The sequence below is a fragment of the Ascaphus truei genome, unplaced genomic scaffold, assembly GCF_040206685.1.
Source record: "Ascaphus truei isolate aAscTru1 unplaced genomic scaffold, aAscTru1.hap1 HAP1_SCAFFOLD_1353, whole genome shotgun sequence".
Taxonomy (NCBI): Eukaryota; Metazoa; Chordata; class Amphibia; order Anura; family Ascaphidae; genus Ascaphus; species Ascaphus truei.
In genome coordinates, this window is record NW_027454232.1 from 44,543 (window position 1) to 62,370 (window position 17,828).

The 17,828-nt window shown below is 53.8% G+C and overlaps 1 protein-coding gene across 2 annotated transcripts in view; it reads right to left on the reverse strand.

Annotated features, from left to right (window-relative positions):
* Window positions 1-3,929: 3,929 nt before the first annotated feature.
* LOC142475736 (uncharacterized) overlaps window positions 3,930-17,828 on the reverse strand; it is a 41,113-nt gene continuing 27,214 nt past the window's right edge. Inside the window, exons 5-6 of one of the 2 annotated variants that reach the window (XR_012791104.1) lie at window positions 4,880-6,720; window positions 3,930-4,787 (exon numbers count right to left, since the gene is read on the reverse strand). Coding sequence is in view for 1 of the 2 variants with exons in the window: in XM_075581479.1 (XP_075437594.1) it covers window positions 5,968-6,720 (753 nt within the window). In the remaining variant the exon portion in view is untranslated. Of the gene's footprint in view, window positions 6,721-17,828 lie in introns of both variants that reach the window. The other variant, XM_075581479.1, reaches the window with a different exon arrangement.

Here is a 17,828-nt window from a genome sequence, read left to right on the forward strand (position 1 = left end):
GGAGTCACGGGGAACGGGGGGGGGGGAGTCACGGGGAACGGGGGGGGGGAGTCACGGGGAACGGGGGGGGCCACCAGCCAAACCATCAGGGGGACGGACGCACGGAGGAGGGGGACGGACGCACGGAGGAGGGGGACGGACGCACGGAGGAGGGGGGGGAAATGCCCATACATAAATTATGACAATACATATGCCCACTGCTCTCCACCCCCTCTCCCCTCCCCCCTCCCCCGCTCCCCTTTCTCTCCCCCCCCCCCTTTCTCCCCCCTCCGCTCCCCTTTCTCCCCCCTCCGCTCCCCTTTCTTCCCCCCCCCCCGCTCCCCTTTCTCCCCCCACCCCGCTCCCCTTTCTCCCCCCTTCCCCCGCTCCCCTTTCTCCCCCCCCCCCCCGCTCCCCTTTCTCCCCCCCCCCGCTCCCCTTTCTCCCCCCCCCCCGCTCCCCTTTCTCCCCCCCCCGCTCCCCCTTTCTCCCCCCCCGCTCCCCTTTCTCCCCCCTCCCGCTCCCCTTTCTCCCCCCTCCCGCTCCCCTTTCTCCCCCCTCCCGCTCCCCTTTCTCCCCCCCCCCGCTCCCCTTTCTCCCCCCCCCGCTCCCCTTTCTCCCCCCCCCCCGCTCCCCTTTCTCCCCCCCTCCCGCTCCCCTTTCTCCCCCCCCGCTCCCCTTTCTCCCCCCCCCCGCTCCCCTTTCTCCCCCCCCCGCTCCCCTTTCTCCCCCCCCCCGCTCCCCTTTCTCCCCCCCCCCGCTCCCCTTTCTCCCCCCCCCGCTCCCCTTTCTCCGCCCTCCCCCCCGCTCCCCTTTCTCCCCCCCCCCGCTCCCCTTTCTCCCCCCCCCGCTCCCTTTCTCCCCCCCCGCTCCCCTTTCTCCCCCCCCGCTCCCCTTTCTCCCCCCCCCGCTCCCGTTTCTCCCCCCTCCCGCTCCCTTTCTCCCCCCCCCGCTCCCCTTTCTCCCCCCCTCCCGCTCCCCTTTCTCCCCCCCCGCTCCCCTTTCTCCCCCCTCCCGCTCCCCTTTCTCCCCCCTCCCGCTCCCCTTTCTCCCCCCTCCCGCTCCCCTTTCTCCCCCCCCCCCGCTCCCCTTTCTCCCCCCCCCCGCTCCCTTTCTCCCCCCCCCGCTCCCCTTTCTCCCCCCCCCGCTCCCCTTTCTCCCCCCCCCCGCTCCCCTTTCTCCCCCCCGCTCCCCTTTCTCCCCCCCCGCTCCCGTTTCTCCCCCTCCCGCTCCCCTTTCTCCCCCCCTCCGCTCCCCTTTCTCCCCCCCCGCTCCCCTTTCTCCCCCCTCCCGCTCCCCTTTCTCCCCCCTCCCGCTCCCCTTTCTCCCCCCTCCCGCTCCCCTTTCTCCCCCCCCCCCCGCTCCCCTTTCTCCCCCCCCCCCGCTCCCCTTTCTCCCCCCCCCGCTCCCCTTTCTCCCCCCCCCCGCTCCCCTTTCTCCCCCCCCCCGCTCCCCTTTCTCCCCCCCCACTCCCCTTTCTTCTCCCCCTCCCGCTCCCTTTCTCCCCCCTCCCGCTCCCCTTTCTCCCCCCTCCCGCTCCCTTTCTCCCCCCCGCTCCCCTTTCTCCCCCTCCCGCTCCCCTTTCTCCCCCCTCCCGCTCCCCTTTCTCCCCCCTCCCGCTCCCCTTTCTCCCCCCTCCCGCTCCCCTTTCTCCCCCCTCCCGCTCCCCTTTCTCCCCCCCCCCCGCTCCCCTTTCTCCCCCCTCCCGCTCCCCTTTCTCCCCCCCCCCCCGCTCCCCTTTCTCCCCCCCCCCCGCTCCCCTTTCTCCCCCCCCCCGCTCCCCTTTCTCCCCCCCCCCGCTCCCCTTTCTCCCCCCCCCCCGAAACCTTTACAACAAATACTCACCTATTGTTCCACGAGTTATAAATAATACTACCTATTACGCATTTACATCCCGGGCAACGCCGGGTCTCTCAGCTAGTGCATTCTAATGGTGAATCTTGCTGTTTTGGTCTTGTTTCCTGTGAAGACCAGCAGATGGCGTCCGAGAGGAGGAGCGGCGGTTTCCCATTGTAAGTCAATGGGCCCATTGACTTCAATGGAGATTCCTCGAAGGAGCTTTCCAGGAACGAGTTGGCTGCCGTCCAAACCGCAAAACCGCAAAGCGGATACTTTTTCAATAAGAGAGATTTGATCACTTAGCAGTCAAGTTCAACGACAAGTGGCGTGGGAATAAACAGTTCTAGAGCACCTAGAAATACAATTCTTTTTGCCCCTAGTTCCTAGGCCTCCCCCCACTCGACCACAACCGGGTCCCATAATCCTGGACCCCGATAAGGGTCGAACCGAGAAGAGCGGGTCGCACCATAGGTTCCAATGGCGGCGGCAGAAACAGCTCAAGAAAACGGCTAAGTGTAAAAAGCTGAAATTTAGGAATCCATAGCTCCGGTTCCAGAGGGTCCAGAGGGCCAGGGTTTGGGGTACCTGTAGTCACTGCTCCGGCATCGCTACAGAACCATCCTTGACCCTCTTGGACCAACCTGACGGAGTATGGACCCCCTTGAAAGTTCGGGACTTTTCCCATAGACTCCAATGGCGGCCAATCTCCATTGACCGGCTATGGCGGAAAACCCCCATTGACTTCAACGGCGGCGTAGCCCCGTTGAAAGTCTATGGCGGCGGATTCCCATAGCCGCCAACGGCGGCGGTTTGCCATTGAAAGTCTATGGCGGCGGAGCCCGTTGTTTTCAATGGGGATTTAGTGAAAAACCGTGATTTAATTTACAGCAGTTTATTGTATTAAAATAGGAAACGGTTTAAGGTGTATTTGTGTAACTCCGGGTCCGAAGGTCGTAGCAAGTCGCAAATTGGACCATAGGGTGTCCCAGTTCCGGCATGGAGAACTGGGAAGTTTGGACCCGCTGGACCCAACGGAACCGGATATTTGAATATGTTTGTGTTTTATCTTTAATACTGTGTCCCAAGGTATGGACAAGAACCAGAGGAAATTCCCTTGGCCATCAGACAGCAGATGGTCAGGGAAAGCGTCCCATTGTCTAGAATTTAAGTGCTGTTCAAAGGAGTTTATCACCTACACTGTGTACAGGAGGGCAGAGATGACTCAAACCAGAGCAGGCTATAAGTGTCCCATTTTACACCTTACAACAAAGGGTATCCTGCCAGAAATTCCATTTAGTAGACTGGCTGGTATTCCTGATGCAAATGTGGGCTGCAGAAATGAGACCTCAGAGTCCAACTGAGCATGTGCCAACTAGCTGGGGGCATGTATCAAAATGTGTTCCCGTGCTAGTGAGTGGCTACAGGTAATTGAAAACCAATCACCTGTACTTAATGTTAAGGATAGGGTTACAAAAGGTTTATAAACGGTTGTCCACCCTTTATCCTGTGTTCGTTCTTCTATACCATCTTGTTTGCTGAGAGAAATGCTATGCAATGTCTGCATGCAAGGTCTTTTCATGGCTTTTCGTGTCTTGGGATGATGAAGATTTGCTGTATGAACTGCCAGTCCAGATGTGACTGTTTCATCATTTCCATCTTTAAGTAAGTGTCCATATTTTGCTTGTTATTTGTATATTTTGTGTGTTCACCTTTATCAAGGAATAAATTATATTTTATCATATCTAAGTCTCGTACCAGTTCAACCCAGTTATATATTATATATATATATTTTGGTGTACATTACAGCCTGCCATAAAGTCACCGTGACAGGGAGAAAGGGGGTGGCCAAGCCTATGGTCCTGTTTGCACAATAACACTCGATAGTTTGGCCTAATCCCCCCTCTCTCAGTGACCAGATGAGATCAGATTGCGGTGTTTGGCAGCCTTGGGGTGTCGTTAACACTTGCTCGGATGAACGGAAAGGAGGGGAAAAAACAGACAAATGTGTCAAATGTGCTTTTAAAGTTCTCACTGCCTGAGACTGCATGCGGAATAATTCTGTACCAGTATAGCGAAGGTTAATAATATACGCATTACCAGAAACATCACCTTTATTACATCCAGTTACACAGCGTTCTGCGACCACGATTAAAAGCGGCTTCCCCATTACATACAGGTGCCTGAGCGCAGCATTAATACAGATACACAAATAACTGCGCGGGATAAATACAGCCGGATATGCGCTGCGGGCAGACATCGCACAGGCCGCACGCGACAAAAATCTCACCCACAACTGTTATATATATATATAATCTCAATAAATAAAATGTGACGGTCAGCGGAGGGAGCGCAGGGCTCGGCTTGTCTCCTCCCTGCAGGGAGCGCAGGGCTCGGCTTGTCTCCTCCCTGCAGGGAGCGCAGGGCTCGGCTTGTCTCCTCCCTGCAGGGAGCGCAGGGCTCAGCTTGTCCCCTCCCTGCAGGGAGCGCAGGGCTCGGCTTGTCCCCTCCCTGCAGGGAGCGCAGGCTCGGCTTGTCTCCTCCCTGCAGGGAGCGCAGGCTCGGCTTGTCTCCTCCCTGCAGGGAGCGCAGGCTTGTCTCCTCCCTGCAGGGAGCGCAGGCTCGGCTTGTCTCCTCCCTGCAGGGAGCGTCTCCTCCCTGCAGGGAGCGTCTCCTCCCTCCTCTTCTATTTAATAAAAGTGACAATGAATCATTAAAATGTGTTATGGCCAAATCCCTGCGAGACCAGGGAGTTGACACACACACACAGGGAGCCGACACACACACAGGGAGCTGACACACACACACACACACACACACACACACACACACACACACACACACACACACACAGGGAGCTGACACACACAGGGTCGCCAGTAAAATAAGTGCAGAAAGAGGCTTGCACCCCCATTACATTAAAATACATTCAGTGTCAGATAGCAATCCCCAGACCGCTAAGCGGAGCTCACCTCATACCCCTCACCACTAAGCGGAGCTCACCTCATACCCCTCACCACTAAGCGGAGCTCACCTCACCCCCTGACCACTAAGCGGAGCTCACCTCATCCCCCTCACCGCTAAGCGGAGCTCACCTCACCCCCTGACCACTAAGCGGACCTCACCTCATCCCCCTCACTGCTAAGCAGAGCTCACCTCATCCCTCTCACCGCTAAGCGGAGCTCACCTCATCCCCCTCACCGCTAAGCGGAGCTCACCTCATCCCCCTCACCGCTAGGCGGAGCTCACCTCATCCCCCTCACCGCTAAGCGGAGCTCACCTCATCCCCCTCACCGCTAAGCGGAGCTCACCTCATCCCCCTGACCGCTAAGCGGAGCTCACCTCATCCCCCTCACTGCTAACCGGAGCTCACCTCATCCCCCTCACCGCTAAGCGGAGCTCACCTCACCCCCTGACCACTAAGCAGTGCTCACCACATCCCCCTCACTGCTAAGCGGAGCTCACCACATCCCCCTCACTGCTAAGCGGAGCTCATCTCATCCCTCTCACCGCTAAGCGAAGCTCACCTCATGCCCCTCACTGCTAAGCGAAGCTCACCAAACTAGGACAGGCCCATTCTGAGAGCCTCCAGGGGGTGACTGGCCAGCCCGTAGCCCTCACTGCGGGGGAAGCAGTAATGGTTGTATAATAGAGTGATGCATCCCCAGTATAGAGCAAAGAAGACCATGAACGCCGTGTCTGACCTGATAATGAAGGGTTAACACATGGCCATGCTCAGGCTGCAGTGTGGCCCCTAACAGCAGCAGGACCATGCCTATGTCTGTTACAGAACTCCCATTGGTTGGTTCTCCCTCTGACCTGAAGCCCCCCTGGTCTGTCTCTCTATGGGGAAGGGCTCTCTCCCTCTGACCTGAAGCCCCCCACCCCGGTCTGTCTCTCTATGGGGAAGGGCTCTCTCCCTCTGACCTGAAGCCCCCCCCCCGGTCTGTCTCTCTATGGGGACGGGCTCTCTGCCTCTGACCTGAAGCCCCCCCAGTTTGTCTCTCTTTGGGGAGGGGCTCTCTCCATCTTACCTGCTTCCCCCCGGTCTCTTTATGGGGAGGGTCTTTCTCCCTCTGACCTGCAGCCCACCCAGTTTGTCTCTCTATGGGGGGGCTGCAGTCTCTGTATTAAGGGGGGGATCCCCAGTGTCTATTTGGGGGAGCGTCGAGAGTTCTCAAAGCGTCTGAAGAAGTTGGCGAATGTAGAGGACTCCTCTCCCTGGGGGCTCCTGGGTGGGTCTGGGCTCCGCAGACTCCCCCTCCTCTGGAATAGACCACCCAGACGGAAGGAAGTGGGGGAGGCGGGTGGAGACGAAGGAGTGTCCTTGAGGGAGGAATCCAGGAGCCAGAACCTAGCCGATTGACCAAGAGGGGCGGTATTGGGGGTGCAGGGAGCAGATGAAGGGGACACTTCTGACCCACCAACATGGGGTGTGGGATCCATACAGTGTCCAGCAGGGGAGGACATCATGTCTGGCCGTGCCCCTCTAATCCCCTCCATGCGATAGGGGAGGCAGGTGAGCGTGTGTCTCCTATTCATTTTACTTGGGGTTTCCTGCTGTCCCTCCCCTCCCTTGTTACCCAAGCGTGGCCTCCTCAATCCATGACCCTGCTGAGGGTCCGGGGTGGGTACAGGGGTGGGTTCCTCCTCAGTGATGGGCTCCTCGGTAAGGGCGGCTGGGTTGGAGGTGCTCTGTGGGACCCCTGCCGGGGGGGAACTTGCAGGGTTGCGGGGGAGGGGACGGGGGGTACGGGTCGGGCGTCCCCTCCGAGGTAGGCGGAGCATCAGGAACTCCAGCTCCACGTCCTGCAGGTCTTTGTCGTGGGTGGAGCAGCTGGCGATGGAGCGACGTTTCTCCAGGCGCTCCCTCCGATTCTCCGCCTTCTCACGCTCCCTGTTATCCTGCACACGGGAAAGGGTGAAATACAACCACAAGCAGATTATTGCGGAGACACATTTGGGTGTATTGGGTGTATTTTTATTAAATAAAAATATGTGTGTATATCATAACAGTTTATTGTATGTAACCAGGTCCCCTCTGGTCCCCCTGTTCCGCTGCGCTTTCCCCTTTTCTTCGCTTACCTCCGGTAACTGTGGGGGCTGTAGCAGGTTGCTAGGGAGGCGAGCGCATCGCCAGTGGCTCTCTCTGAAGGGCGCCGCCATGTTTGCGTGCCGACGCACGCGCAGTGGGAGCCTTGGCAGCCATTGCAGTTCGCGCATGTGCAGTAACTAGGCGCACGCGGCAGCTATGGGAATATGCTCCGCGGGGACTAAAACTCCCAGCAGCCACTGGGGCTGCAAGAATACATGGCTTGTCATAGCCAATAGGGCTGCAGCAATCCCTTGCGGCCAGATAGATACATTTTGCGTGCTGCCAGACAAGTCAGTCAGAGATGGGACACAGATAAGGGAGGTTGTATGTGTGAAGGGGTCTGTGACTCCTGCACTAGGCCAGATAACCCCCCAGTAGGCCCCAGCTAGGTCTCGATTCACCTCAGTTTGTGGTTGCTATAGGGACAGGCCCATAAGATAGGGATACTTCCTCTGCAGCATTAGTAAGCAAGGGTCACAATCAAGACACGGCTGAATCCTGAATATAGGTGGTCTGGGACCAGACACCTGCTACACAGAGACTGTCTTCATGGTGGGACACTCCAACCAGATCCCACCCCACGCGGAGGCGGACTCATCGCAGAAGACTTCATCGCTGGATTGGTGGATCCAATCAACCTTGTTGTCGGCGCGCTCGGGTGCTGGAGCACCCGGCAGGTACCTAACTACACTAAGTGCACCAACTCTACACCTATTCTTGTGGGCAGCGCTGTCTCACACATTGGGGTGGGGGGTGGGACTCTTGGGACACAGTGTGGTGAACACGGTGGTGGGTTACAGCCGTGCGAGGCTTGGTGGGTAGCTGTACTTGATTAGCCATTATTATTATTATCGTTATGCGATGTATTGCACTAAAGGTTATTGTCATTTTATACCGTGTGTGTGTTATTACCATTATTGTTGGTTCCTGTGAGGGACTCCTCCCACTACGCTGGGATCCCTCTCAGGTGGAAGTGCTGCCCCGAGACTATAATTCTATCACCCCAGGCTCCCCGTTGCGGAGGCTTAGGCCCCTGTGAGTCAACAGGTAACTGCAGCACCGGAAGCCTTCTTGTTTATGGGGTACAAAGGCTACATTTGGAGGCGCTGCTGAGATTCAGACCTGGGGTGCCCGCACTTAGCTAATAAAGTGTTGCTCGCCCTATCATTACCTTCACGCCAGGAGGTTTATGACTTTGCATTGAAGAGGCAAGTCCCGCCTCTACAGATGCCTGGACAAGTCTCCGCTAACACCTCCTCCTATGATATATGTTTATTACTGGGTCAGTAACCAGGCTTAAGAGATGCAAAATCCTAGGCCGCCGCACAGACGCAGCGTGGTGCTCAGTGTTAGTAAGTGGCGAACAAGATATGGTAGAAGAAGGAGGTCCATCTAACTTATGGCTCCATGGAGCGCTCAGTAACGGGTGTCCCATTATCTCCCCCGAAACGCCTGTAAAATCAGAACCCTGTAGTTCTCGCACGGACTTGCAAGAGGTTGCTAAGCGACTGTCTCCTTCGCCCTCAGAGAGTCTTTGTGGAGACGATGCTAGCGTCATATCCTGTTCTAACTGCCGCTCGAGTATGGGCAGCCCCAGCTCCCGCCGTGCAGGTGACATACAAATGCTGGCCCAAGCCATACAGCAGCTGGGAGTCACCAAGACCGGACGCCCTCCGCCGCAGCAATACCGCAAGCTGAAAATCTTTTCAGGAGTCAAACCTACGCCCGCAGGCGAAGAAGCCTTCGACGCCTGGAAGGACTACACCTTACAGGTTCTCGAGGAATGGTTCTGCCCAGACACTGTAAAAAGACGAGAGTGAGCTATGGTCCAAGTACTATCATCTTTACCAAAAAGAGGGGGAAGACCTCTGACTTTATCCAGCGGATCCAGCTGATTTTGTGGCATCTACGCTCGCGCAAAATCATCAAAGCCTCCGAAGTAAATGCGTTCGGCGGAAACAATTCCTGCAAGGGAATACCCACCCATCATATTGTTGTAATGATCCGATGCTCGCTACTACAAGGGGAACCGCCTACGCTGGAAGATCTCCTGGGCGTGGTGAAAGGGCATGAAGCATACACTCTGTTGCACCTTCCCAAAAAGACCAAAGATGTCCGCAAGGACGAGACCAAAGAAGTAACGGTTCAGAAAGCCAAGGGGGTCAAAAGAGAAAAAAACACTACCACTTCCAAGGTGCCTGACTCCGCTCCCAAGTCACTGGACAGTTTGGACACACAATCAGATAACCGCTGCTTCAACTGTGGTCAGAGTGGCACCTCCAACATGTGCCCTTGCAGCCAGCAGAGAAGATTAAATTGTGGGGTCTCAGTAAAGAAAACTACCCCATCAATGTGTGGTGGCAGTTATGATAAAAGTACTGCAATTGAACACTAATCGGACCCATCCAATAGAAGTGGAGGCTCTAGTCTGTCCCGAACCTCGAGAACTCCTCAGTGCTCCCATCATATTTGAACTAATGCTGATGTGGTAGGGTCCGTGATCTGGGCATATCTTCATGAAGCGGGTGAACTACCCTTATCAGTGCAGCGAATCCAACCGGCCCTCAAGGATGAGTGTTATAGAGTCGCAGCACAGGAAGAATATGGGGAGATCTTCCATTATGAGAGAGGGCAGAGACTGGGCAGGATATACCCGGTCACCACTGTGGAGACAATAGCGCACGTGAAGGCCGCTACCGTGCAAGAAGAGCCTGATGGACTACAGTTCGATTTCGGGGAATCACCCCTATCTGAAGACTGGAAGAGAGACGGCCAAATGCTCAGCTGGAAGAACGCCGAGAAGTGTTTTCCACTAGTGAGATCGACATGGGCTGTAGCAGAAACGGCCAGCACTCGATTCGTCTGAACGACACCACACCATTCTGGGAGCGCTCCAGGCGTATTGCTCTCAGATATGTGGAAGATGTGAGAAATGTCCTAAACGAGATGGAGACCGCCGGCATAGTGACCGAATCCCGAAGTCCCTACGCCTCTCCGATAGTTGTGGTAATGAAGAAGAATGGATCCGTTTGTCTGTGTGTCAAATATCGAACTCTGAACAAACATACCATACCTGATCAGTATACTCTGCCGCGGATAGAGGAGATCCTTAACGCCTTGATGGGAAGCCAGTGGTTCAGCGTGCTGGTCCTGAGATCTGGGTACTACCAGGTCCCCATGAGCTCTGAAGACCAGGAGAAGACGGCGTTCGTCTGCCCCCTTGGGTTCTATCAGTTTACCCGAATGCCTCAAGGTATTTGTGGTGCTCCAGCGACTTTCCAGAGGCTGATGGAAAAGACGATAGGGGATATGAACCCTCGTGAGTGTCTGGTCTACCTCTATGACAATCATGTTTGGGAAGACCCTCGAAGAGCACGAGGAACATCTCATGAAGGTGTTGGATTAGGCAAAGAAGGCCTGAAGTTATTCCTGGATAAGTGCCGGTTCTGCTGAAAGTCCGTCACCTATGTGGGTCACAGTGTCCGCAGATGGAGGGGCCACCGATCCTGCCAAGGTCGAAGCTGTGGTGAACTGGCCGAGGCCAGACAATGTAATGGAGTTGAGATCCTTCTTAGGATTCTGCGGCTACTACCGCCGCTTTGTAGAAGGATATTCCAGTAAAGCCAAGGTTCTTAATAGCCTAATCAAGGTCTACCCAGAGGAACCTTGGCAGAAAGCTACGTCTCCTCGAACACCTTTTGGTGACAAGTGGACATCTGCCTGCGAACAGGCTTTCACCCAACGTAAGAAAAGCCTGACTGAAGCCCTGGACCTGGCTTATGCCGATCCCGAGAAACCTTACGTCCTGCACATTGATGCTAGTTTCAATGGGCTGGGAGCCGTGCTACACCAGAAGTATCCTGCGGGCCTGCGTCCAGTGGCATATGTGAGCCGAAGCTTAAATCCTAGCGATAAAAACTATCCGGTTCACAAATTGGAATTCCTCACTCTCAAGTGGGCAGTAGTGGAAAAACTCCACAACTATCTGCACAGGGTCTCCTTCGAAGTGAGAACTGACAACAATCTGTTGACCTACATCCTAAGGTCAGCCAAACTGGATGCCACTGGTCACAGGTGGTTGGCTGCCTTATCCAATTACCAGTATACTTTGAAATACAAACCCGGACCTCTGAACATAGGCGTTGACGCACTATCTAGGAGACCTGGACCGAGTACGATGCCAGATGATGGCCCCTGGGAAGAAATCCCTGGACCAGTGATAAAGGAGATGTGTTCCACTGCGGTGATCGTAGAAGAAAAAGTTGCGTTCTCTGAGTTGAGACTAGCCGATTCCTTGGGATGCCTCCCACAGGCCCTTCCCACCGCCTACTGCAGCCAAGACGGTTTGGAAATCCTTCCGAACACTCTCCTGAAGTGGAAGGAGATAGTGATGGCACAGATTAACGATCCAGTGGCTAACGCTATCCAAGAGGCCCTACACCAGAATAATCCATCCCTGGTAAAGAGGTCCCCCACCAACACAGTCACCATCCTCATGAGAGAATGGGACAAATTCGAAATAGATCGTGGTCTTCTCTATCGGGTCATCCCCTATCACAATCATCCTGACAGACGACAGCTGGTTCTGCCCCGAAGTATGCAGTACAATGTCCTAAGGTCCCTGCATGATGACCACGGACACCTGGGGGTGGATAAAACTTTTGGCTTGTTCTGAGATCGATTCTTCTGGCCCAAGATGCGAGAGTTCGCAGAACGGCATTGCAGGAAATGCCTACAGTGTCTCCAAAGAAAAACACTGCCCCCCCGTGAAGCCCCAATGGGCCATCTCACAAGCTTTGGCCCGATGGACTTAGTCTGCATGGACTTCTTATGTATAGAGCCAGATTCAAGAGGTATCGGCAATGTGCTGGAATTGACAGATCATTACACCCTCTACCCCCAGGCGTTTCCGACGAAAGACCAGAAAGCTCTCACAGTAGCCAAAGTACTGTGGGAAAAGTATTTTGTGCACTATGGTTTGCCGAATCGGATGCACTCCGACCAGGGAAGGGACGTTGAGTGAAAGCTTATCAAGGAGCTGCTTAGCCTAGGATTACTCCCTATCATCTGGAGGGAGACGCTCTCTCTGAAAGATTCAATCCGACATCGTTAGATATGTTAGGCACCTTAAAAGGCTCCCAAAACGAAGAATGGAGCAAGGACGTCGAAGCAATGGTGCACGCATACAATTGCACTCGGCATGAATCTATGGGGTACACGCCGTACTTCATGATGTTCGGCCGAGAGGCACGACTGCCTGTAGACATCCACCTAAGGGTATCTACCGATGGGGAACGCAATGTGGCTCACTACCGCTATGTGAAGCAGCTGCAAGAAAGACTGCACTGCGCATATCAGCTAGCGGAAAGGGCCACGGCCCAGTTAAACGCCAATAACAAGCAGAGAAATGATCATAAGGTCCGCTATCGGGAGCTTCGGCCCGGAGACACCGTTCTCCTACGCAACTTAGGGATCCCCGGCAAACATAAGCTGGCCGATCGATGGACAGCAAGACCCTTTGAAGTAGTCCCAGATGCCGGGCCTCCCTGTGTACCACATACGTGACACGGACGGCAGGGTAAAAGTCTGGCACCGAAATCACTTGTTAGCCGCACCACAAGTGGGAGAGAGTGACTCAGAGCCAGAGACGGTCATGACCAATAATAGACCCGAAGAGTCCGCAGAGACTCCCGCTTCCACAACTGAGATTACGCAAGATCCTTTGGAGGGAACCTCCACGATATCTCCGGAGACTGGTGGGCACCTCCCGCAGAAGCACCAGGTAATGGGCCTGAGCCTCAAGTACTCTCACCAGCGGTTTCAACAAGTCGCCCTCTCAATCCCAGCAGTCCCAGTTTTGTGCCCAATAAGAGACTTTGTTTAGCCAAATTCACCCCTTATGAGAGAGACGGGGCCTCAAGTCCCAGATCACCTCTCCTACGACGAAGCTACAGAGACTGAGACTCGCAGGAGTCAAAGAGTGAGGCGCCCTCCCACGTGAGTGGATTACGATCAGTTAGTGGCACCTCACTATGAGTCTCAGCAGCCGGCTAAAGCTAAGCTGGCCTCGGTTATCAACATGTTTACTGAACTGTATAACATTGTTTAAAGTTATGTATGATGGTTAAGTTGTGTTATATACTGTATTTTTATTATACAACATCTGTACTGATAAGTATATTATGTTTTGTTGTGCTGTTACCAAGCGGGGACGTTGGTATTTTTCACCAGGGAGAGGATGTAACCAGGTCCCCCTTTGGTCCCCCGGTTCCGCAGCGCTTTCCCCTTTCCTTCGCTTACCTCCGGTAACTGTGGGGGCTGTAGCGGGTTGCTAGGGAGGCGAGTGCATGTGCAGAGGGAGTCGTGGCAGCCATTGTAGTTCGCGCATGCGCAATATGCTAGGCGCACGCGGCGGCTATGGGAATATGCTCCACAGGGACTACAACTAACTCCCAGCAGCCACTGGGGCTGCAACAACACATGGTTTGTCATAGCCAATAGGGCTGCAGCAATCCCCTGTGGCCAGATAGATACATTTTGCGTGCTGCCAGACAAGTCAGTCAGAGATGGGACACAGATAAGGGAGGTTGTATGTGTGAAGGGGTCTGTGACTCCTGCACTAGGCCAGATTACCCCCCAGTAGGCCCCGACTCACCTCAGCTTGTGGTTGCTATATTGACAGGCCCATAAGATAGGGATACTGCCTCTGCAGCATTAGTAAGCAAGGGTCACAATCAAGACACGGCTGAATCCTGACTATAGGTGGTCTGGGACCAGACACCTGCTGCACAGAGACTATCTTCACGGTGGGACACTCCAACCGGATCCCACCCCCCGCAGAGGCGGACTCATCGCGGAAGACTTCATCGCTGGATCCAATCTACCTTGTTGTCGGCGCCACCAGGTGCTGGAGCACCCAGCAGGTACCTAATTACACTAGGTGCACCAACTCTACACCTATTCTTGTGGGCAGCGCTGTCTCACACATTGGGGTGGGGAGTGGGACTCTTGGGACACAGTGTGGTGAACACGGTGGTGGGTTACGGCCGTGCGAGGCTTGGTGGAAAGCTGTGGATATGTACAGGAAAGGTTTCTGCTTCAGCTAATCCGTGGGGGTAAGACGTATTATTACAGAGAAGACCCCACTTGGATCATGCACCCCCCCGAGGTGAGTAAGTTCACATTAACTCGAAAGAGGTGTTAGCACCCCCACTAATATAGAGAAAAAATGTATTTACACAATGAAACAAAGAAAGTAATTAAAATCAAACCTCATTATGCTAGCTATGCTGATAAGAGCAGTAGGTTGATAGTCCTACCAGAACTGATCGTGGCTCACAACTCAGATATTGCATCTATAGAACTAAGTCAGCCATGTGACCATATGTAGAATAGCTACATGTCATAAACGAGTGCGCTTATAATACAAGTCATTAACCTAAATTCGAGGGAAGGGATATGGGGTTTCCTATTTAAACTAAGGCGATCTTGGCTAAATGGTGTGAAGTTATAATGTAGCTATACTTTTATTTACCGACTAATTGCCAACGAGATCTTGTAAAGTGCTTGAACAAAGGAGGTGTAGCGCCCTCGTGTTCATTCAGGATATGGGCCTGGGGAAAGATAGCAGCTATTGCCACTTCTCCCATAATCCCTCTGTGAGTATCTGCCTGAACCGTGCACTTACTGCTGGCACACAAAACAGTCCCCACGCGGGGCTGAATGTCGCGCTATACCAGGCAAGATATACTGTATCACGCCACTATGGTAAATGGTGACCGGATACAGCTCCTGCCCACCCCTAAAAAGTCCAACCCGCCATAATGGGGGGAAGGAGGGAGGTGGGGGGGAAAGCAAACGATGCTCGTTAGCAGAGAAGATACTTTGTATGCGCACGCACGGCTGCGGTTAACCCTGCGTACAACCTCCCTGCTAGCGGATGCCTCGTGGGCCCACAACAAAGTTTAAGCTTGTGTAGCCAGGGTCCCTCTGGTCCCTCTGGTCCCTCTGGCTCCGAGTTCTCTTTCTCCTTACCTACAGCTTTGCGGAGGCAGCTGCAGGGGCGAGCGCGTCGCCGGTGGCTCCCAGCGGCATTAGTTACAGGACGCCGCCATCTTGGACGTATTCGTGCATGCGCAGATGCGATGCGGCGGCCATTACAGTGTTTGGGAAATGGCAACAGTGGCTTTCCGTAGAGCAGGGGCTTTCTACAGTTGTGCATGCTCAGTTAAGATTAGCGCGGCCATTACAGCTGCGCACATGTGCAGTAGAAATCGCGCACGCGGTCCCCATTGGAAAGAGTTTCAGAGGGGACTACAACTCCCAGCAGCCCCAGGGGCTGGAGCACAGGTGACTCATTACAGCCAATAGGGCTCTAGGATTCCCTGCAGTAGGATATAGATACAATGTTGTGTGCTGTGTGTGACAGGAGTTGGAGCTGGGAGTGAGACAGGGGAGGTTGTATGTGCAGGGGCTGGGACCCACTGCACTTGGCCCGTAATCCCCTAGGCCCCAGCTAGGCCTGAGCCATTGTAGGAGTTTGTTACTGCTGTAGGGAAGGCCCTTGCAGTTAGAGACCTTGCCCCTTAAGAAGTGAGATATAGTCAGGGACACAGCTGTGTGCACGTGGCCTGGCAAGTTTGGTCTGGGAACAGACCTCTTCAGGAAAGAGACTGTCTTCATGGTGGGAGCGTCTGGTGGGACATCCCCCACGCGGAGGCGAATTCACCGCGGGATCAGCGGATCCTTTGTGAAGATTCATCATACCGGGTGTGGACACACTCGGCAGGTACAGTCACCAAGTGCACCACCTTTACCGGTACCACACAGGCACTGATCACGCCTAAGGGGTGGGTTGCATAACTCTTGGGACACTTGGGACTCTGGGAATAAGGTGTGGGGTACAGAGCCCTGCGAGGTGTGTGGCTAGTTGTGTCTTTAGTGGGTAGAGTGATAAGATATTATCAGAGAGTTCTAAGTCAGTATTTTAGAGCGTTAAGAGAGATGTTATGTTCCAGTAAAGCCCTTTTCTATGTTATTCTGTGTGTGATCACTGTAAGAGTGTCCTGTGAGGGGCTGCTCCCCCTCTGCTGGGATCCCTCACAGGTGGAGGCGCTCCACCATATAGTGGTAAGAGTAATTCACCCCAGGCTCCCAGCGGCGAAGGCTTAGGCTCCTGCGAGCCAAACAGGTAAAAGGGCAGCACCGGTAGCTAATTACAGTCACCCCCCCCCCTGATCTCACTTAGGGGTGGGGGAAACAGGGCTACACTTGCTCTGCGACAGATGACTGTGTCGTGACGTCACTGGGTAGTGATGATGTCACGGTCATCTGTCTCATAGCGCTATGTTTGATACTTCGTTACTAATGCTCAATACTTTGAAACAATATTAGCAAGCTTAAACTTTGTTGTGGGCTCACGAGGCATCCGCTAGCAGGGAGGTTGTACGCAGGGTTAACCGCAGCCGTGCGTGCGCATACAAAGTATCTTCTCTGCTAACGAGCATCGCTTGCTTTCCCCCCCACCTCCCTCCTTCCCCTCATTACGGCGGGTTGGACTTTTAGGGGTGGGCAGGAGCTGTATCCGGTCACCATTTACCATAGTGGCGTGATACAGTATATCTTGCCTGGTATAGCGCGACATTCAGCCCCGCGTGGGGACTGTTTTGTGTGCCAGCAGTAAGTGCACGGTTCAGGCAGATACTCACAGAGGGATTATGGGAGAAGTGGCAATAGCTGCTATCTTTCCCCAGGCCCATATCATGAATGAACACAAGAGGGCGCTACACCTCCTTTGTTCAAGCACTTTACAAGATCTCGTTGGCAATTAGTCGGTAAATAAAAGTATAGCTACATTATAACTTCACACCATTTAGCCACGATCACCTTAGTTTAAATAGGAAACCCCATATCCCTTCCCTCGAATTTAGGTTAATGACTTGTATTATAAGCGCACTCGTTTATGACATGTAGCTATTCTACATATGGTCACATGGCTGACTTAGTTCTATAGATGCAATATCTGAGTTGTGAGCCACGATCAGTTCTGGTAGGACTATCAACCTACCGCTCTTATCAGCATAGCTAGCATAATGAGGTTTGATTTTAATTACTTTCTTTGTTTCATTGTGTAAATACATTTTTTCTCTATATTAGTGGGGGTGCTAACTCCTCTTTCCAGTTAATGTGATCTTACTCACCTCGGGGGGGTGCATGATCCAAGTGGGGTCTTCTCTTTTTTGGTGGGTAGCGGTACCCGATTAGCCATTATTATTATTATCGTTATGCGATCTATTGCACTAAAGGTTATTGTCATTTTATACCGTGTGTGTGTTATCACTATTATGGTTGGTTCCTGTGAGAGGCTCCTCCCACTACGCTGGGATCCCTCTCAGGTGGAGGAGCTGCACCGAGACTATAATTCTATCACCCCAGGCTCCCCGTGGCGGAGGCTCAGGCCTCTGTGAGTCAAAAAGTAGCTTGCGCACCGGTAGCGTTATTGTTTAGGGGGTACAACGGCTACATGTCTAATTGTACATTTCAGAGAGAATTTAATCTAAAATGCGAACAATTTAAAATGGCGACCTGCTTTTCTTACCCATGATGCTCGTTGAGAAAGGCACAATATGGTTATATATACACACACACACACACACACACACACACACACACACACAGGCAGACACACATACAGGCAGACACACACATACACATACAGGCAAACACACACACATACATACAGGCAGACACACACACACACAGGCAGACACACACATACACATACAGGCAGACACACACATTTCACGTATTACACGCTTTGACCCAGAACTCTCATAAATTAATCTTCCTGTGATACAGCCGGCCCATAGGGTATCTCCTTCCTGTGATACAGCGATATGTTCATGTATGTTCATGTATG